The sequence below is a fragment of the Rhincodon typus genome, chromosome 30 (assembly GCF_021869965.1).
Source record: "Rhincodon typus isolate 14 chromosome 30, sRhiTyp1.1, whole genome shotgun sequence".
NCBI lineage: Eukaryota > Metazoa > Chordata > Chondrichthyes > Orectolobiformes > Rhincodontidae > Rhincodon > Rhincodon typus.
The window spans coordinates 13,022,385-13,045,801 of NC_063361.1; the positions used below are offsets into that span (position 1 = coordinate 13,022,385).

General features: G+C 36.0%; 1 protein-coding gene across 5 annotated transcripts in view; it reads right to left on the bottom strand.

The window, feature by feature from the left end:
• Positions 1 to 900: 900 nt before the first annotated feature.
• The window catches only part of LOC109926899 (zinc finger protein 652-like), a 44,147-nt gene continuing 21,630 nt past the window's right edge, over positions 901 to 23,417 (bottom strand). For 4 of the 5 annotated variants that reach the window (XM_020526765.2, XM_048614534.1, XM_048614535.1 and 1 more), the window contains exons 2-6: positions 19,246 to 20,471; positions 12,514 to 12,661; positions 5,653 to 5,768; positions 4,032 to 4,176; positions 934 to 2,052 (exon numbers count right to left, since the gene is read on the bottom strand). In XM_020526765.2, the coding sequence (XP_020382354.1) occupies positions 1,580 to 2,052; positions 4,032 to 4,176; positions 5,653 to 5,768; positions 12,514 to 12,661; positions 19,246 to 20,400 (2,037 nt within the window). In that variant the 5' untranslated portion in view covers positions 20,401 to 20,471 and the 3' untranslated portion in view covers positions 934 to 1,579. Of the gene's footprint in view, positions 2,053 to 4,031; positions 4,177 to 5,652; positions 5,769 to 12,513; positions 12,662 to 19,245; positions 20,472 to 23,417 lie in introns of all 5 variants that reach the window. The other variant, XM_020526763.2, reaches the window with a different exon arrangement.

The following is a 23,417-nucleotide window of genomic DNA, read 5'->3' on the forward strand; positions in this document are numbered from 1 at the left end:
ACTCAAAACGGTTTTGAGGTTGGTTGGCTCGCCGAGCTGGTTTGTTGTTCTGCGGACGTTTCATTACTTTGCTGGGTAACATCTTTTGCAGCCTCCGATGAAGTGTCGGTATGTTTTCCCACCTGGTTTTTAAAACTCTGGAACAACAAACCAGCTCGGCAAGCCAACCAACCTCAACACCACAACCCGAGCTGCAAATCTACTCCAAAACCTTAGAGACTCAAAATGGTGTACATCCCTAGTATTGGAAAGAAATTAGGAACTCAGGAATGGAAGAAGTTATTCACTGAAAATAGGGAAGTGGACACAGACTGGATTTCAAAAGAGAACAAAATAAACAAATTTTAAAAAGGGAAGGGGAGAATGTAATTATTGCCACTTCATTAACAAGAACAAGTGGTTTGTAATGCAGGAAGAATGTATTAGCTTGATTTGGAAACATTAGAGCAGATATCGGCAGATTAAAAAGAGTGAAATGCTAAAATCGTGTTGTTAGCCAGAGTTGTTGATGGTCTTCAATTTGAAGCAGCTCAATTTTGTTTTGAAAAATATTAATTTCTCGATTTTGAATATCCATAGTAGATGTAATATATTTCACAAGATATTTAAAACTGGTAGCTTTGTCCATATTTTCTTCAATGAAAACAAATACTAATACATATGTTAAGTTTTGCTGTAGATTGGAGGAACACAGATCTGGGTACTTGTATCAAAAGGAAGGCTAATATATTAGTGAGCTTAAAATGCATCAAATTAATCTTTCTTAGTTGCTTTTGCATGAAAATCTGTACCCTTGAATTTACAGATGTGAAGGTGGAAGAATGCAGAGATATGTAACAATGCACCTGTAATTGTGCATACTTTTACATGCAAAAAAAGGTTTGGAATAAATATACTCAATATTTGTAAAACTGAATTTTATGTATATAACAGCTACAAGAACAAAAATATAATTATTACAACATTAATGACATACATTTATATCTTCGAATTATTTCTAAATATTCTACACAGACATTTAAAAACTTTAAGTCAAGGGAAAGACATATCTATTAACAGGACTTTTCCATAATGCTTTAGCCAGACAGGTTAGGCTAGAATATGATCTAGTCTTAACTATTAGCTTCAGAAAAATCTTTGCAGCACTGTAATATGTAATGCTCTCATGTTTCATAAGAGAAAGTAATTATTTAATTTAGTAGATTAAATTTCTCCAGAATATCTTAATGCAATAGAAATAACCATACTTTAATGCAAAAGGAATAGTCTAATATTAAAAAAGCATATCTTATCAACAGATATGAAGTGACAAAACTGGATACATCTGAGTTTTTTTTAAAAAAATGATAAAAACCTTAGTTCACTGTACACAGACAGCTTAGTTGTCTTGCACAATAGATTAGATAAAAATTGCTTTGCTAGTTTTACAACAGCAAAAAGTACATGGATGTTTAGTAAAATAATATTTGTAGTTCACAACGATTGCTCAGTCTTTTCTTTGCTGCTTAGTGCACAGTTAAATTGGAGTATTGCCATTCATTCGGCACAGCTTAAAATGTCAAATAGAAATATCCATGTTTCAATGATGATGGCTTCCACCTGCTACAGTGTTTTTTTCAGAAATGTGGTGAAGGAAAGTGCTTTCATTTTGGCATCTATGGTTCACCGCTTCAGCATTAAAAAGGGTTGGTGGTGGTGGAAGGTGTGCAACAGCTGGAATTGAAAGCGTATGATGGGGAGGATGAAGGTGCAGATGGGAAAGTGGGTGTGGCATTGGTCGAGGGGGAAATGAGCTATGAGAGCTTATGGTGACTGGTGGAGGTGGGGAAGTGGGTTTGGTTGCAACAGATGCAGTAGGTGGGAAGTTGACAGGGCTGGTGACCCGGAAACATTTCTGTTTGTGGGCTTTCAACATGTTGGAGAACCGGAATCGTTGACCACAAACATCACAGGGGTATGGTTTCTCCCCAGTGTGGGTTCTACGATGGCGCTTCATGTTTGGTCGGCTTGTGAAACTCTTGCCACAGATTTCACAGATAAATGGCTTTTCCCCTGAAAAGATAAACATAAAAAGATTAAATTACAAAAAAAAACAGCAACATGAATTGTGATCTACTAAAATATCATCTTTTGAAATGTGTATGGTTTCCAAATAATGACAAAGTAATATTCACTTGAATGGATGTCAGACATTAAAAGGATTACAGTAGCACATTTTAACAGTTAAAAATCAAAAAACTTTATAAAAGCAATGGTTGTCCCAGCAGAATACATATTGCAACAAGCACGTGATGTTTACCACAGTATCTAGAAATATTGTAGGGTGTACAATGTTGTTTTGAATTTATAATTTTATTTCCTCTACTCTGTAGCACATATTTAAATTAAAATTCTGCATAAATCTGGAAAATAATCACACTGCAGTCTTCAGATGAAAATGCCTAATTGCAACATCTGTTGTGACAGATATTGTTTATCTTTGCATCACCAGAACCTAGCATTTACAACTCTTTCAAATCCCAAGAGAGATTAAATCAACAAATATAATTTGTAATAACACCAGTTTATATTTTAAAGGGCTAGATACCGCTATTACAACATTTGGAAGTAAAAAAGGCAAACAAACAGTTGCCACAATATTAAAATCGAGACTGGAAGTCCAGACTAGTCACTACACCGTATATGTGCTAATTCACCATTTGATACATTGTTATAACAACACTGGTTGCAATCAATGACTTTAAATGTCAATTTTTCAATTGCACAAGTGTTTTAAAAGACATGACCTATACGACTTCTTTTATATATGTCAATTGACTTTTAAAATAATGTTTAAAACAATGGGGTCTGAATTTACTTTTATTCACAAGTCGGACTGTTAGAAAATTTGTTTGCTTCTAACAGAATACAATTGCACTTTTAAGCTTATTGAAATTGGAATTTATTTACAGAAGTTTTTGAATCAAGAAGTTAAATCTAGCCTCATGCACGTTTAAAAAAGTAATTCTACGCAAATATTCAGCAAGAATGTGCTGCATTTATTACAGCAACATTTTGTTTGTGTCAAAAATCAAATTATGATATTACATATAATTATGTATGCCTAGTCAATGAATTTTGTGATTATTGGTTCTTCACAAGCTACGAAAACATTAATAAGGAAAACAAGCATCTGAATTTTCGGAGCTGTGGCAATTTTTGAAAGAGCCATACAAAGCGTTATAAAAAGAATCAGTATTCAAAATTGTTGAAAGTGATCAATACTGTTTGTGAAGATGATGAGATTTTATGTCTAGTGTTTAAACAGTTGAATTAAACTGTACTCCTTTATTCAAAGCCATTTATCTCTGTATTACAGATCTATTCAGACAACATATGCTGAAAATCAAAATACTCTCATTAGTCAATTCACAGAAAATCTGTTTTAAAAAACCACCCAATTTGAAACGAAAAATAGTTTGCCTGCTGTCATAATGGAAAATACAATTCACAAATAACTGTATCACTGTTTTCTCTGACACCTCATTGATCTTTGCAATATTGTTTTCCTATGGCACACAGCCTTCGTATTACTCAAAATAAAATTCCTTGCACTGACATATTTTCTTGTCCCAAGATGATCAAACTCCACAGGCAAAAATTAGCTATAGCACTGGGCTTAAATTTTCCTGCCTGAAAAAAGAACATTTTTGCCTGCAACTTGGTCATGTTGCATCATCAGATTCCACTTATATCCAAATGTATAGGATTTTAACTCACAAATGAAATCAGATTTTATTTTACAAGCTGTAGATTTCAATAAGGTTAGAGCACATCTACAGTACAAGATGATACTAGACAGAATATAGACTATGCAACAAAATAACATTCCACTTCATGACACAAATTGTCTGTGTCATCTTGCCAAAGTTGTTGTGTTCAGGAGAAATCCAGATCACCTGCAAAACTCATGCTTTGTTGTGTATTGAAAATTTCAATTAACTACACAAAAATAAGAATCCAAGTATCAAGTGGCATTATCATGTTCTTACCAGTATGAGTTTTCATATGCTCATCAAAATACTGTTTCATGTTGAAGTCCTTGCCGCACCACTGGCACATGAACTGTTTATGACCAATATGAATACTCATGTGAGAGCGAAGTTGGTACTTGTACTGAAATCGTTCATCACAGTTCTGAAAGATAATTAATCGACTTAATATTTAAATATTTGGATTATCAGTTATACATTGCAAGTTTAATCTCTCTTTGAAAGTGATAACTTTCTGATGTAAACAGCGCACCATTTAGAAAGTGACAAATCATTTTAAGTAAAATAAGCTTTATGCAAATTACCACTTCAGAAATGATATTAAAGACTATTTAACCATTTTAAAGACCAATTTGTTTTAGTTATCCATTTATGTACCTTTAATGAACAGATATTTTGTTATTAGCACATTAGCCTTAATTTTCTTGGTTGATTGATTATAGGAACTAATCTTAAATAGGTCATGGTCACCATTATCACTAGATCCAAGAACACCAACCAATCAACAATCCAACAAACAGGTACTGCAGGAGAGAAGCTGTTCATTATACTCAAAATATTTTCTCATATTCCTGTTCATTTTATCTGTAATCCTGCAAAGAAAACTGATCCTAATAAAATTGAATATACTAGCTATTTTCATTTAGAGATCAATTTCTAGTATTCTGTTCAATGATACTAATATAAACACAGCTTCTTTAATTCCGTTTGATATGTATTATGCACACACTTGCACTATGACCTAAAAACTGGGTGCAATGCACAATACCTAGCCAGATTAATAACCATGAGTTGGAGTGGTGTATTGCCCTTTCTAATTTGTCTGTGCTTTAGCAACCTGCTGCCTTGCAGGCAACAGTCCGTAATCAGTGATCCATATCATTTCACATGGATTATTCATGATCTTGATTACTTTTTAGAAACAATAAAGCATAAATTAGTAAAAAGTCTCAATACATTAAAGATTTATAAATTGCCTTTAAATAAAACAAAGCTCCTAATACATTCTTAACTTTAATTTATACAAGAATCTCACTAACAAACATACGTGGTCATGCATTTCAGCGTATCTATGAAATTCACACCAAGAATCTCCAATTTTACTTGTAACTCGCCGGGAAGGTAAAAATGAGGGCTTGCCATTTGAAAATCATATGTTACGTGAATACATTTTATCTCCAGCTATTGGTCTTAAACAGAATAAGGAAAAAAGTTATTTTGACCACAGCATTAAATTTACTTATTTACATATAACAAATGGTGCAAGCGGCAAAATATGAAAGTACAACAAGGAGTGTTCCTGTCACAGGCAGTAAGTCCGATTCAACCAGTAAACAAATTTATAATTTTGAAAGCAATATCTTTCCACTGGAGAACAAAGGTTTTGGAATATCTGATCAGAAACTACTTTCATGTTATGTTTAGACTGCAGGTCAGAAACAAACATGATTTGTGATATTATGGTTACAAATACAAAACCATACTAATAGAATTAGAAAGAAAAATAGAAATTGCTGGAAAAGCTCAGCAGGCCTGACAACATCTGTGGAGAGAAAGCAGAGTTAACGTTTCAGCTCAAGTGACCCTTCCCTAGAACTCAGAACTAATATAAATCACTTACCTCACATTTGAAAGGCTTTTCTCCTGAATGTTGAAGAGAATGAACCTTCAATGACATGCTCCGCTTGAAAGATTTCCCGCATGTTTCACAGGTGAATGGCATATCTTTTGTATGTGCTGAAACAACAAATGTCCAAATACTACAGAACAAAATTTACTGCAACCTTTGTATCATTACAGCAGTACACATTCTTTTTCTATGGAAAAAATAAAATCAATCGCAACAATTTAGTAAACTCAAATTTGCAAATAATAGTGCAAAATCTACAGGTTGTCCTAAAATTAAACATGGATTAAAGCTTTTCGCTGTCATAGTTCTTCAATCCAGTACAAAATCTCTATACTATGACAAATTACTGTGATTGTAACCACGATTAAAATGATCTAACATCTACATTTAGTGTGCAACTAATAATTTTTATGTGTCTCAGTTGCACCTATTTTAAGCAGAACCTGAGTAAAGCATTTATTTTAAAATTATTTTTAAATCAACCTGTTTGAACATGTTACATCACAGCTGTGGCATGTGAACATGAACATGAACCTGGACCTTGTAACACTCAGGATGAGACACTTGCTACTGTGGCAAAAGACTGCCGTAGCATTTATTTCATATTGCTGAATATTGAATAACTACAAAATGTAAACCAGTCAGTATATTTAGAGTCGATTTAATTTGAGAGTACTCCTTTAAATAAAGATACATAGAACCTGGAAACTTTTTTTTAGTAGGAACATGAGTAGACTTTCAGCCTTTTGAACCTGCTCTGCCATTCATTACATCATGACTGATCATCTACCTCAAAACCAATTTCCTGCACAATCCCATCTGCCTTGATGTTATTAGTCTCCTCCTGTCTTGAACACATTCAATGATTTAGCTTCCAGCCATCCACAGCCTTCAGGATACAGAAGTCCAAAGATTCACCACCCTCAATGAGAAACTCCTCATCCAGGTCTTAAAAGGCCTGTCACTTAATTTTAGATTATGTCCCCAGTTCTAAACTGAAATAGGGAAAATCCATCTACATTCACCCTGTCAGGTCCTTATGAAACCTTTGTATGTTTCAATGAGATCACCTGTCACTCTTGGAAACCTTAAAAGAACTTAGGCCTAGTTTCCTCAATCCCTCCTCTTTAGACTATCCTGCTGTCCCAGGGATTAGTTTTGTGAACTTCCACCGCACTCCCTCAATGACATGTATATCCTTTCTTTGATAAAGTATTGTGTACAGTTTTGGTCCCCGTAAGTGAAGTCTCACCAAGACTCCCTGCAATTGCAGCGAGACATCTTTACTTCTGTACTGAAATTCCCTCGTAATAGAGACCAACAATACTGCTGCAACTACAAGCAAGCTTTCAGTGACTCACACAAAGGACACTTAAGGACCCTTTCTGGACACCAATACCTCCCAACTTCTCAGTTAAGAAATGTTCTGTCTCTTTTGTTCTCCCAACAATGGACAACTTCACACTATCCATATATTCTTTCCGTCATGTTCTTACCCTTTTACATAGTCTATCCAAGTCTGCTTGAAGCCTCTTTGCATTTTTCTCAAATTACATGCAACATAATTTGAAGAATATCAATATGTATTCATTATTCTACCTTCTTTGAAATAAGAAAGAACATAAGAAACAGGAGCAGGAGGGAACCATTTGACCCCTTGAGCCTAACGCACCATTCATGAAGATAATGGCTGATCTGACCGTGGCTTCAACTCTACATTTTTGTCCACCCGTCATAGCCCTTGACTCTTAAATTAATAATCTGTCTAACTTATATTTGAATACATTCAATTACCCGGCCTCCACTGCTCTCTGGGGTAAAGTATTCCAAAGATTCGGCCTTTCTATTCTTCCTATGAAACTGTTCCACCTGAAGAAATAAATATAGTAAGAGTCCCATTAAAAAAGCGGAACCGGTCCGAGAAGAGAAAATTCTGCTTTGGCTGCGACGATCAAGCAAAGAAGCAAACCCATGAAAGGAATAATTGGATCACAGGAAACAGTGCATTTCAGTACCACTTTGACGAGGACAAGGGAAGATTCAAGCATTTTTGGATTCTGAAGGTCAATGTGCTAAAAAACTAAGAAAATTATTTTAGATACAGGCCCAGAAAAGGATGAAGTTCAAAAACTGACTCTGCAGAAATACTGACTTTAGTGGCAGTCCTTTCATATAAATTGAGCACAGCTGCTGCCAGAGGTGCAAAGAACAGCTCAAGGGTCAGTGTTTGGCTGCAAGTGCAAACATTGAAACAACTATTTGTGTACTACGTTCCTGGTACTAAGGAATCTGTTCACAGCACACGACTTCTACAGCACTGACAGCCTAAATCACCTACTTTTGAAGGGTGCATTTTATACGTTGTTATTTTTGGAGGAGCGATTTGAAGAAGCATATTACACCTAAAACTGCAGGGGTTTGGGGCACAGGTCTCCTGCAGATAGGGAAGTACGGTTAGCTTAGTTGGCTGGTTTGCAATGCAGATGCCAACAGCGCAGGTTTAAAACTCACTGCCATCCATCTCTCTTTAAATGAGGGGGTGAGGGGGTCAGAGGTGGGAAAAAGAGAGAAAAGAGAGAGAAAAAAAGAGATTGCATATAGAGCCAACCTTGGTGACAAGGATCAAGTGTGTACAAATGCTCTTTGTTAGCCCCAACACCTGCAATTATTTTAACATTAGCTTAAGTAGACAATTTTGTCCTCTAAGAATACTAAATAAATTCCCAAATCTAGATCATTGACTGCAGCCCAGGGTACAGAAAATTATCGTGTATTTTTCTTTTACTGTCTACAGAGTGAAGATCAAATCACGCACACACTTTGGGAGTAGGTAAGTGGAGATATTGGGAGTACCTAGCAGGGACTGTGAATGGTGTTTTCTTTGATTACAAGAATTACTCCAAACACCATGTAGGATTTCAAAAGAATCTCTTTACTTAGCTTCATAACTCTGTCAAATATTCTTTGCATAGTCTGCCGTCTATTTCAAAAGAATCCTACATGTTTAGCCATCCTTGAATAGACTGTCTGTAATGTTAATATAATAGGCCTTTTTTGATGTGTCAGTTATGATGTGGACATAATAAAACTGTAAAACTGCTTATTTCATTTATGCAAGATCAGTAGGAAGGGTTCCAATCCAAAGTTTAAAGACACTAGAAACAGCACATTGAATCTTTGCGTGTCACTGATGTTGAATGTGTCATTGTATTTGAAGTTTTCATCTAATAATGCAATTCTTTTGACAATTTAACATCAGTCAATCTCACACCAATTTAACATCAGAGAGGTCTTGTCCCAAATCACCCAAGCATGGATGGGATGTTCCAAGGCAGACACTGGGATCTTTTCTAGTTACTGGAATGGTCCAGTCTTCCCAATCATATTCATCTGATTCTCAGTGATTCAGCAAAGTTAAGGCTTTATTCAAAGAACTACAGAAATCACCAAGTGAATTCCCTACCATATTATCTGTAGAGGAAGGAGAATTGGTTTGTTTTCTGCAACTCTCCTCTACAGACGTCAGAAGGTCATGTCAATGAACATAAGAATGAGAATTACACCTTTCATGTGTTTTCTGTTTGTCCGCCCAAAGGAGTAACTGTAAAACTCAGGATTACGAGATGCTTTTAGTAGTTATAATCACTGAGTATGCAGGAACGGGTCTAAGAGATTGCTGCAATGTGTGAAAGACAAGGCAGAATTGGAGGGGGGTGGGAAAATGTATGTGAGGAGCAGAAATTATTTGTTGAACTATGAGGAAAAAAAAAGGAAGAGTGCAGATATTGGATATTCAGAAGAGTTTGTGGGAGTCTATTCAGCACAAGGAAGTTTCCCTCTCCTGCAATATTTTAAGCCTAAAAATTAGACCAGTCTTTCAAAACAGGAATGTCTAAATATACAGTATTATTTTCCCTTTACACAATGTTCAGAAGCTTAAAATTCAGCATCTTCAGCTCACAAACTTTGATAGTGCACCAATGAAATGATCATGACTTTGCTGTCTGAAATTTTAAAATTTCAGAAATAGAAATATTGTACTCTGCATACTTTCTTTGGGGTATTATGCAAGTTCACTTCAGCTTAAAGTATAATTACTGGAGGATGTTGGATCATAAATTGCACTACTGTGTTCTTTTGAAAGAGTTTGCAGGATGTCCAGTAGAATGGTCACTTTACTCATGTATACTGGTCTCATGACTGATTTGAGCAAATACTGAGGAAGGATGAGCTAACACAATGGTGAAAGTTCATGACAGCCTTTTACTGGAGAAGTCAAAAACAGGTGTGGCTTCACGGAGCAACAAAGCTGCAATTCGTTTTTACCACCAGGTAGTTTATCTAAGTTTGCAAAAATGAATAACAAAGTGGTGAACAATTAAAGTCACGTAACTTTTAGAAAGGGAGTTGCAGCCTTGTGGCTAGACTATTAATTCAAAGACCTAGGTAATGTTCTGGAGACCTAGGTTCAAATCCCACCATGGCAGATGGTGGCATGTGAATTCAGTAAAAATCTGGAATTAAGAGGCTAATGATGACCATGAAACCATTGTCAATTGGATTTTTTTTTTTCCCCCCCAACAACTGGGTTCACTAATGCCCTTTAAGAAAGCAAATCTGCTGGCCTTACAGGTCTGGTCTATGTGACTCTAGACTCAAAGCAACATGGTTGCCTTTTAATTGCCCCCTGGCAAATAGGGATGGGCAATAAATGCTGGCCTAGCTTGTGATGCCATCACACGAATGATTAAAAACATTGATCTGGTTATGTACACCAAAGGAAAAAGATGGTAGCATAGTCATTATATAAACATTTCCATTTGAAATTAATACATACTTGAATGTGAATATCCATCCATAATTCCTAGCCCTTAAAAGCTTCACTCTTGAGTCTAAGTGAACATTAAGTGAAAGAAGCTAAAGTGACAGCCACAGAACGTGAGAATAAAAGAAATCCCCGAGCTGTAGGCTCTCAGTTAATACAGCATCTTTATTACAAAATAAATCGTGTTTTTGGGGAAAGTACCAATCCAAATAGACTGTGGAAAACCCTACCTAGATTAAAAGCATACTGGAAACCAAATCCCTGAGGGTACGGAAAGTGTGGAGATTCAGTGCAAGTCCTGTGATCGGCTAATAAAGTGGTTCAAAGACAAAGGAGGTTGGGCTGGAGAGGTACTTCGGAGTAGTATGTGTCCCTGGCTCAGTGGTGAATTTACATTTCTTTGTTGCATAAATTAGCCTAGGCCTAGTCAACAGAACCCAGAGCTGTCAAAAGGCTGGGGATACTAAACTGTTAAAAGCAGAAAATCAGAGGAAGCAGCTAAAAATAAAACAAACTTCCGGATCAACAAAAGTTAACAGATAAATGCAATGTACTGCATAGAAAATGGATAAATAAGCTACGGGTGTACTAAATATATTAGATTAAAATAGATAAGAATGTGAAATAGATAAGAATGACATGGAAAGAAACTTAGAGTTTTAATTTGCTTTAAACCAGAGGTGTAATCAATACAGTCAAAGGAATATAGAGCTACATAGTCTATACAGTCACAATCAAAATGCGTGAAGCTCTGGTCAGACCATGCTTCAGTACAGCATCACTTCTGGTCACTAACACAGGAGGAACATCTCTATAAAATAATAAACCATATGGAGGAGGTACACCTAGTATCTTAGAATAAAATTGTACTTTTGTTTCCTTGCAGACACTCAAACTAACAAAGGCTGACTATGGTACAGATAAAGAAGATTTTCTTCATGAACAAAGTGCGAAGGACTTCTGGACAGCATGGCAGATTGCAAATTCCTGGATAAGTTAGAAAAACAACTAGATGCAGCAAATTATTTTTAAATAAGAAAGTATTTGTAGGATGTGGGAGATCAGTTTATATTTATCACCTATCCTTAGTTACACTTCTTAAACCAATGTAGCCCTCATTATATTATTGCTCTCATGTATAGAGAGTCCTAGACCAAACAAAATATGGAGGAATGGTGATATACTAGAACTTGGAGGTTGCAATATATTACTAATGTTCCTAGAATGTAGCTGGTCTTAATTTATTTGTGGGTGCACAGGAGAGAAATGTTGTTCAAGTAGCTTCAAGAGAAAACATTTGCAGGGCTGCACGCAAAAGCGAGGGAGTGGTACCAACTGAATTGTTCTCGGACAGAGCTGGTAGACATGAGAATCATAATGGCCTCCTCCTTGTTTTGTAACTCTATTCTTTTGCTACATTGTATATACTGTCTACAGGATGCAAAGGCACAGCACATCAGCCAGACAGCGTCTGGTCACTGAGTCCTGCTCTGTCCTAGATGACACTGAACATCTCCAGTGCCAATGGTATTAAGCTCATCTATCAGATCCTGAGCATTCTATCTTACTCTTACTGCAGCATTATAGACAATAGGCTTTGAGCATTAGCAGTTGGATGAATTACTGCAGAGCACCCAATATTTTCTTTGCTCCTGTACATAGCGTTAATAAGTCTGCTTATAGTTATACTTCTGGTCAATGGTGACCCTCAAGATATTGACCATGGCAGCTTCAGCAACTCATGGAGCCTTTGAAGATAAAATAAATTCCTGGGATTCCACTTGTTCCAAGTATTCAAATGTTCCAGATATAATGAAGTAATATTGGTCAAGTGATCTTTTATTACTTGTAATTATCATTATCTTGAATAATTGTTAGACGTGACTGCACATGATAATACGGGGTTCCCTATGTACCGGAACTCACTATTTTTAAATTCTATTTTTAACATGTAATAAATTAAGAAATATTACAAAGCATCTTACGCTCTTCAATCCAAAATTAATATAATCTTATTCTTAACTCACCAACCATATGTTTCCGAACATGAGCCATTGTGTAGAATTTCTTCTCACAAATCTCACAGGAAAATTTCTTTTCAGCAAAGCCATGAACAACTTTGATATGCTCATGGAGGGACCAAAGCTTCTTGAAAGATTTTCCACAGGATACACACTGAATGAGGGGGGAAAAGAAAAGGAACATTTTAGAATTTTGACTTACAACAGGGAGGAATGTCTGGTTTTTCAAATCGCCTTGTCTGTCCTGCATCAAATACCATTTCATTCTTCCTCTCCTTTTTAAAGGGGCGAGACTCATTTTAGGATACATCCGCAGGCGTTGCTATTCCACTGGCACTTCAGCCAAATGACCATGGAGGCTAATTAGCTGCTCCTCAAAATGTACTCTCAGCTAGACCTAAAAAGTGACAGGCTGTGATTTAACTACTATTCATATTTGGTCCAGAGCAAGAAGAAGTGCTTCCAATCTTACCTATGATGAGCCAATAGTAGATGCAGAAAGATAGTTCTCAGCACTACTATTCCCATTCTCAGGCAGTTAATTTAAAAAAAAAAACTTTAGAATCTTTCATTAATGCATATAACCAAATAATTATGCACAGTGGAACAATGCCCTTCCTAAGCAAGTGAGACACTATCCACTTTAGATCCAAGGAAAGACAAATCTGTTTCTCTCCATTAAAGAGAGATACTAAGAACTTTTGAGAAAGATGAACATCTAAGAAAACAAATCCAATCACTAAAAAAGGTAGGGCACAAGCACAAAATATATTTTGTAAAAGCAAATGAAAATGTTAGCTTCGAAAGCACTTGTTGTATACAAGACCATTGTCAAACCCCAACTAGATAGATTGGTGTTCAATTTCAGCATTGCACTTCATGCAAGATATATTTGGGTCAGCAGGAAAACAGACATACTAGATACTAAATTGTAAGGATAAAATAATGATGCAAGTTTGTGTAAACACGGTTTGTGCCCCCTTCGGTTTAGGAGGTTGAGATCTAAAAAGCTGTGGATGAGGAGTAAATGGAGAAGATGAGATACAGGTCAACAATGATCAATTGAAAAGCTGCACAGGCTCAAATGGGCTGAATAACCTGTCTGTGTTTCTATGTTCTGAAATGAGACTTCATTTTTGACTAAGTAGGTTGCTTGACCCAATCAGGGAGTTATGCATTAGAGAATCTATATCCAGGGATCAGTTAATAAAGTTACTCAATCCAGATAAACACATGCCATGTATGTGGAGCCCTGTGTAAACCGGAATTCACTGTTTACACAAATCAATTGAACCACTTTTTCCTATTTACATAGGTTGGGTGCAGTTTACTAAAATTTAGGATCCTAAGTATAGCCAAAAGATACTGTAGTTAAACTAACAAAAACTGCACCTCAAAAAGCAAATTTCCTACTGCTTGCCCAGCCATTAGGGAGCAGTTATTTGGAGCCAAATGGACCTCGCCCTTCCATTTGTCAGTCCATCAGTAACATGGAGTGTTGTGATTTAGTCTGGCTTAGGTGTCATTTATCAAATGGTCTGTGCAGAATTGATGTGGTTTGGAAATTCCCATCATCAGGCATGAAATCTTGAAGCCACTTGATCCTGCCAGGAGGATCGTCACTAATCAGCCATTACACAACTGAAACAGGGACAGCAGGTATCAAAGGTTCATCACGAACAACATGGCTGATCACCACTTTGCCAATATGATTGAATGCTAACTAACTATCTTCAGACAATAGCATGTATACACTATTTACTTAGAAATTTACAGCCATATCATTTTTTCATTACAAGATGAAATCTTTTGAATAAATCATAACTTTCTTACTAAAATATTTATGTTGTCAATACAATAAAGCACAAACGTATCAAACAATAAATACATGGAGGAGATATTTAACATTTAGGTTGGCACTTCAAGTTGGACTTTTGCACCATCTACAGGGAGTTGTAGCAACTGCAGAGATGCTACAAACAAAGCAAAATATTTTAATCACTTTCCAGAAGTCGTGAGAAAATTGAAATGCACGTGCTTTGGAGATCCTTTCGATAGTTTAAGCATACACAGTACATGTTGGTTCAAATGAAAGAGTTCCTATATTCAAAAACACTGAATACAATGTATTCAATTTACAGCATGTCAAGGTACTTAACCTGAAGCTAACTCGAAGGTTTCTTTGAACAAGCCTGAAAGAGTATAACACGCAAATATTAAATTTACCTTCACACTGTGGTATTCCATTCTGCAATAAAAATTAATTCAGTGTGATAATTTGCAAAATAATATTTTTAAAAACTCTTAAACTGAGTAATTATTCAAGATAAAGCAACTAAAGATATACAGTTACTTTGTCTGTGTTCATAATTCTGTGAATACATCATCTAACCTGATAGGACAGTGGAGTCATTCAAGATCACCACAGTTAACAGATCATAGAATCCTTACAGGGTAGGAGCAGACCATTCGGACCAACAAGTCCACACCGACCCTCCAAAGAGCATCCCACCCAGACCCCACCCCCTACGCTATACCTGCATTTCCCACCCGAAACATTGTAGGCAATTTAACACAGCCAATCCACCTAACCTGCACATCTTTGGACTGTGGGAGGAAGTCCGAGCACCTGGAAGAAACCTGGGTAGACACTGGGAGAATGTGCAAACTCCACATAGACAGTTGCCTGAGGCTGGAATTGAACCCGGGTCCCTAGCGCTGTGAGGCACCAGTACTAGCCAGTGAGTCACCATGCTGCCCAGTATTTGAGCAAGGACTTATCCGCCTGGCAGTGATTACTAGACACCACGCCCCCACCCCACTCTTCTTTGAAATAGTGTTACAAGATCTTTCACATTCATCTCATCAGGTAGATCAGACCTTCAGTTTAACTCCTCAACTCCAACAGTACAATATTCCCTCCATCTTCAGGGATTTGGAATCAGTACCTTATGATTCACAGCAGGAATGCTACCAAAAAAGTTACAGCTGACTATGTTCAATGAGTATAATGAAACAAAGAACTGTGCATACATCTGAAATAAACAAAAGCAGAAATTGCTGGAAAAACTCAGCACACCTGGCAGCATCTGTAAAGATAAAACAGCATTAACGTTTCTTCAATGTTCAATGAATACCTGCTCCGCCATAATACCACTTAAATATTTCATGCATGAGCACTGACACCAAGAATACTAGCAGGCAATTTTACTGCACAGGCCCTGACAGCCAAGTACAATCCTGCACTTGCTCAGTGCACCAGATAGCTAATTCTGTATTTTTCTTCTACCTAATTCGGAGGTGCTGAAGATAATGGTAATGCCCATGCTGCCACTTCACTCAGATTAAACATTTACCAGAGAGTGAACTTGGAATTTTCCTTATGTATATGGATAGAATGAGAATACTTATTCCTTTTTCCTGGTCAAATATTAGATATAATCTTTTTTCTTATGTAGTCAAGTTAATATGCTCACATGGAAGCATGTCAATGGAGCTTTTTAAGAAAAAAAAAAATCAGAAAGAAGCTTAGAATCTCAAAGTTACATTTAGGCACATTAATCAGCTGAATTACGATTTGTGGTCAACTTGCTGTGTTAATTTCATTTTCATAATGGTTTCAACTTTTGCAATCCAGGGTCTGTAAAAAAAACTGTTCAAGTCTGGACATACAACAGCTTGATGTACAGTAAAGGAACAAAAACGCTGCAATACTTAAAATTATCTTTATGTAACAATGTTAAATCTCTTTCCTGCACAGTGCAAATTTGCTAGCGTAGAATTTGAGCCTGCACCCACTGTAAAGTTGATTAAATTCTAAGTAATCCCCAGATAAAGGAGACAATGGGTAGTTTATTATTTATCTAAGATCTTGATCTCCTGAGGGTATAAGGAATGGTTCCACTGAATATGATGCAGAGATGCCGATATTGGACTGGGTGGACAAGGTTAGAAGTCACATGACACCAGGTATTAGTCCAATAGGTTAATCTGAAGTCACTTCACCTGACTAAGCAGCAGTGCTCCAAAGCTAGCGAATTCAAATAAGCCTGTTGGACTATAACCTGGGTGCCATGTGACTTCTGACCTTGTCCACTGAATATGGTATGGCACATGAAAAATGGATACGAATACTCAATGGGCAAATTAGAAATAACTAGAAGATTCCCACAAATTGGATAGGCACCCTGGACCTAATAAAGGGATTAAATTGTTGACAAGAATTACTTTTTTCCCCTGCAATAAATAGATATGTATTACACAAATGCTATCATATACATTCAAAGAATCCACACTTCCTATTACCTTAAAGTCGAGGCAGCTTTTAAGAAAAATCCTCTTACCCAGAGGTACCCCTACCTGCCCAGTCCTTAAAAAAGGAGTTAAGATTGTTGGATAAGGATCATGAATGAAAGTTGATTGCTGATTCCCTGCCACAACCTAGGAATGCCGATGGCAACTGCACAGATCCATCATTGCAGCGCGCTCAGCAATATTTTAGTTAATCATCACTAATTATGATAAAGTTAATGATAATTGATTGTAGCCAGTGTAAATTATAGTAAACATGGGGTATAGCTATAATTACCATCATAACCAATCAAGATATTAAGAGCTGATCTTTGAAAACAAAAATAGCAAGAAAAATGCAGAAAATGAGCAAATACCTGCAAAATTTAATAAAATTATCTTTACGTAATACATGTTAAGTCTCTTTCCATTATGTCAAATGTCAAAGTAGCCTGAATGGGCGTGTTTTGGAATGCTTATTTTGCAGTATTCAGGCTTAGGTCAAAAGGAAGAGTAGATATGCTAAATTATCCTTACTAAATATCAACCAATTTTTAAAAAAAATTTTTTTTTTTTTTTTTAAAAAAACAGTTTTAAGCCAGTATTTAATATCTATTTTATAAAGCTCAGTACTCAAATGTAATAAATTGGGCTAATGACCTTGCATTGTATGTTCAGTTCCTACAAACGTCATTACTTTGCTTTTAGCCCACACAAGCTGTTGAAAAAAAAACAAAATAGATTCTAATTATTTGAGATTTGGTAGGATAACTTAGCATATCCACTCTTCCTTTAACTGTCTTTTAAAAAAAAACCAGCATCAGTTTTACCCAAAATTAGATTTCCCATTATTTACAAAAAATCTAAAAAAAATCAATGAATTGATTTTACAACTTGGAGGGATATGAAAAGCATCATAAAAATGGTATTACATTCAATAATTAAAAGTGACAATTGTACAATAAATAAACTTAGAAAATGGACTTCAATTAGAAAGTGTACACACAAAAAAATCCAAGCATCCTATGCATATAAAAATGTTATGGGCATTTAATTTTCACTTAATCTTAGGTAATAAATGTATTCATTGTTTTTCTCTTGACACCCTCAAATTTTGGGAAAATAGTAACAAAGATGAGAAATTTTAAATCATTAGTAAGCAATAATGTAACAAAGATGATCAATCCCCAAATTCATTAAACAAACTGCTCAGGACTTTAATCATGCAACATCAGCCAGGCATTAGGAGAGAACCACCTTCGAGTGTACAGTGGTGAATTATCCATTTTTAAAAACTATTTCTCATATTGGCCTTAAAATGTACATTGAAAGTGTTAGATTTATGCATCAAAAGCAAACAAACATTCAGGACATCATGCAAAAAAAAAGTGAAAATGAATTGAATGTCAACCATATCACATTGATACCATTTCTGTTCAAATGATTTAAAAAAAAACAAAACAAAAAGGATGACTAGCAACGTATTCAATACAGAAATAAGATAGCTGACTCAGGAATTCATTCCACTTCTAGATGAATGTGTAACTGATGTCACGCTTCAAGTCACCAGCTGTGACAAGCATTATAATGGTTTTGCCAGACTAGTACCTTGCCAGTCCTTGATAAAACATTCAAGTCATTTCTCAGGGTTATTGGTTACACTCTGATCACATTAAATCTCATAGGAAAGCATTGTTTTAGCTGCTTTCTAATGAATTCATAATTGCATTGAAATAAATTTTTAAAAACCTAATATATTGGTATTTATCCTTGATAACAACTCAAATGTAATTGAATCACAGGGAGAATACTGCTTCAATATGCACAATGTTATCTCAATTGTATCCATCATCCATATTCCACTGAATGATTCAAAGGATGTTGGAACTATTTTTTTTCATATTAGGTCCATCTTAATTCAACTATAAAGTCACGAAAGTTTTGAAAATTACTCAAAATGTAGAAAACAAGTTTACTTTCCAGGACCAGAAATTGCTACACTGTTAAAATTGTGTACAAGTAAGCAGGTCATGCTGAATCGACTAAACCAGAGAGGAATATTGCTGACTGTAGCTTCCATTTCACTGAGATTTTCACTTCATCTCAGCTATGATACTAACTGGTTAGTGACAGCTGTGTAACATCCCACATGCATGTTGAAAGGGGTGAAAAGGAATAGAAATCAGTTGGTCATTACACTACTGCATAACTTTTTTGTAATTAACTAACACCATCACATAAACACAGTCTGCTCCCAGACCACCTATCATTGTTGGCAGGTGAAAAACCTTGCAGCCTTGAGATGACAAGAAGATGAGCATATCTTCAAAAAAGGGAAGGCAGAACCTGAAAGACATTCTGTACATCTTCAAATTCTGTCAGATGATTTATTTCATGCTTCACTTAGAAAATACAAAATGAACCTCACCAATACAAAAAAAAGCCTACCTGAATATTTTTTTCACACTCAGTTTGTTGATGAAGGACGAGTTCACTTTCGAGCACAAATTTTTTCCCACATTTATCACATATCTGCATTCGGCTGTGAGTGACATTCATGTGCTTTTCAAGATACCAACGATTATTGAAGACTCTGGGGCATTTCTCACAAGTGAGATTTTGTTTTTCTTCAATCTGTTTTTCTTTCTGGGTTGGAACTTTGGGATTTTTATTTTTTCTTTTTCTCTTAGACATATTAATCTTTGCACGTTCCCTTGAAGGAATTGTTTCTGCTCTCCCCATTTTGCTGGTTTCCCTGGATTTTCTGTTTTTAATATAGTCTTCAAGTTCTTCATCCTCATCTTGTCCATCATCTTCAGTGTCAATGTCATCATCATCATCCTCTTCATCATCTTCCTCTTCATTATCCTCATCGCTGGAGTCCATCCTTGCAGTTTCTTCAGACTGTGAAGACACACCTTCTGTCCCTTTTGAAACATTTAAAGTCTGATTGTTAAGGTTTACCTCAACTATGATTTGTTCTTGGTTATAAGATTCTTGATCATCCGAGTCATTAGAGTCTTCTGCATCTCCTTCCATTCCACGAGTATCAGTGGCTTGCTTACTTTCCTCATAATATGTTTGATCTCTTGCTTTCAAGTGTCGTTTTGCCATTGTATCCTCCACTTTCACCAAATAAGATTTATTTCCTTCTCGTGGATAAATCTTAGTGGATAAATCAAGTTCTCTATCAGCATTGCAATAAAATGGAGCAGAGATCTGAGAGCACGGTTTTCCCTCATGGGCCATTCCAGAAATATGCAAAGCACAACTGTCAAATAAATTCTTGCAAGCGCTGGCAATATGACTCATCTGAAGGACCCTGACTATATTTACCCTCTCCTGTACATATGTAACCACATTAAGCTCAGATGCATAAATGAAGCATAGTATCTGATTGAAACTTTGCACTGTTAGGGTTTCAGTAATTAGTTCAAATTGCTGCAACCACTGGGTTGGTGTGAGGAGTATTAAAAAGAACCAGCTATAAGCAGTCAACGTTATTTTGATAGCAATGAACAACTGCTTCCGTTTTATCACAACAATGCTGTCGTCACAGAAGTGAGGCTCAAACGTGCACTGCTGTCTTTGTTCATCAAACATGTGCAAAGTAAAATGGCATTCTCCAGTAGACTGTACTCCAAGTGGTTGGCAGAACTCTTTTCAATCATTAGCTGTAAGGAGGAGAAACAAAGATCTTATTACCTATTAAATCAGAGCTTTGTATTACATCTACAACTTTGATAAATCAATCAAAAAATGTACAATTCATTAAATAATTGGAAGTTTAGCATGCATCTTTAAAAGATGCCACCTTAATCTTCAGCTTGATCAATATTACAAAACCTTCCCTGCAATTCAGTTTTATTAATTAGAATAATTTGAAAAATATACTTATTACAGATCAATAGCTATAATTTCAGTCTGAAATTTCCCATTTTAATACTGATTAACTTAACAGGTAATCCACCACAGTATTAAGCCAAGAGAATATAAAATGATTTCTTTAGAATATTTTGAAGAATATCTAAATCAATGTTCATTTTATACCACAAAAATCTGAAGTTTAGATTCCAAATGACTCCAATTGAGCACCTCAAAGTGTTTCTTGGTCCTGAAAAGTGCTCAGCCTGCCTCAAAATTACCCTGAAAACAAAGTGTCTAAAAACATTTGTGCAAAAAGTAAAGCTAGCAGTTTCATGCTGTAAATACGCAGCAGCAACACAGGATACTGCTGTCAAGTCAAAATGTGTTCAGCCCATCACAGAAATTAACTATGTAGTATATGAATTCCCATGCTAGCACGATACTAGGAATGGTGGCTGTACATCCCAAAAGACTAGTGGATCATATCATACTGAAAATTCCTTTGGCTTTTCACAACAAGCAGAGTACTGATTGTGCCTAACCAGCCCTTGCTTGCAAAACTCAATAGCGTCTAACATTAGATGTGATTCTACAATAATACCGAGCGTGCAAAGAATTATGCTGACAATGAATTTACATGGTCAGTCAGGCTTGAAATATGATGCACTTGCATTACCAGAAGCTACAAATATTAAATGTACAGAAATAAAAGTTACACACACTGTACCTATCTCAACTCAATAAAATATTCTCTGGTTCATTTCCAACGGCAATTCCTTGACCAGAGTCAAGTAGGATTACTTAAAATTTAAGCAAAAGACTAGGCAGTTGACTGTCCATAATCATTTACTAGTGCATTCTCCATAGCAACATCTCTAACAGAGTGCATGTGCAAGATAAATGACTATTTCTTCCCAAAGAATGAAATGTTATTATCCCTCAACTTTGACATTTGTAACAAATTATCACGATGTTTCAACAAAATGTGCTTTTATTCAGCAACACCCAATGATGTACTACTAAATTACTAATTGAACAACATTTACATTCATGGATTCCATTGACATTGATCAGCTTTTGATGGTATAGTAACTTGACTGCATCATCCTTTAGTGTTCAATAAATCATTAACTCAATGTAACGAAGAAAAATGTCAGATTATTGACAGCCAAATCTTACTTTTCAGAGCAATGAGGTACCAACCTTCACTATAAGAATAGGAGAATCATCACACAAGTTTATTTCTCGGAAAGTATTCCCTATGCAAGCAATTCCTTTGGTGGCTGGGAAGAAGTGGGCTTGTGTTATTAACATCAAGTGCTGTTGCTGAGAAATCTGGGATTGCTGTTGACTGCATTTGCTATGCACTATAGGTGTTCAATCACAGTTTACTGATAATTATGATGTCAATTCAGACTTTGCAATGTGACACGTAGATTAGATTACTGTCCTAATATTGTAAAACTTTACCAATAAAGTTCATTGATGTTTGTTCAATATTGTAGAATTTTCTGCATTTATCCTTTGTAAATCCCTTGGATCTCACACTGTCTACTTTAAAAATAAAAGTTACTGGTCTCTAGCCAGACTGAAATGTAAATTTGATGACCCAGTCTGGGATTTTAACACTCTTCATAACTCCATAGTCAAAAGCACCAGGGCTTAATTGAAACAAAGAGCCAAAGGGGATTTAACCAGGTGGATGCTGAAAAGGGTGTTTCCCCTTGTGGGAAAATCTGGGCATTATAGTTTAAAAATAAGGGGTTGCCCATTTATGACAGATGTAGGAAACCTGAGGGTTGAGTGTCATTGGAATTCCCTCAAAATGCAATGGATGTAGTACCTTTAAATATTGTTAAGGCAGAGGTCAATAGATTCTTCATTATCATGGGGATGAAAGATTAAAATCAGGGATAGGCAGGAATGTAGAGTTAAGATTACAATCAGATCAGCCATGATCTTGTTCATACGTTCACATGGGTTTGCTTTAGTCTAGCTCTTAGTTTAATATATATCCTCTCAGCCTGAAGAAAGGCTACTCCTCCAGATTTGGTTATTATGCTTGTACATAGCTAACAATCTAGTAATCATCATCAGCTGGTCCTCAGTTTCCAACTAGTAGATTTTTAAACCCACTGGCATTTGTTAACAAGCATCAAATTAAAAACAAAATTTGCGTACACAATGTTTTATTTTTGCAAATTAATTTTTAGTAAGTTTCTAGTAAAGAGTCCAGTAAAGAATCAAATGTTTCCAAATAAAACATGAAACACTACAAAGCCATTGGTTGCCATTTTGTTCTACGCATTACATGTCACATTCACAGGCAGAACTTTCAGTTCCTTTGGCCACTTGATAAATTTTGTTGGAACAAGGGACAAGTTTTAAAACACAGCTCATGTTAAATTAGGATTTAGAGTTGCATCTGATCAAATAGACACTTGCTCTTTGCTGCGAGGTCACTCTAAAGGACAAAGTTCAACATTAAGCTCCTGGTATTAATCACAAGCATGATTCACTTCCTAAGTCAAACAACAATTAACTGTAAACTCAGGATAGTTCAACCAACAAGAGACTAAGAAGCAGGTTGTGGGCCCCGATTGCTTTATTTCAAAGTGCCTGACTTTTCTTTCCTGAAAGCCAATTAAGAGTCATGAGACAACAAGGTGCAAGGCTGGATGAACACAGCAGGCCAAGCAGCATCATAGGAGCAGAGAGGCTGACGTTTCGGGCCTAGACCCTTCATCAGAAAA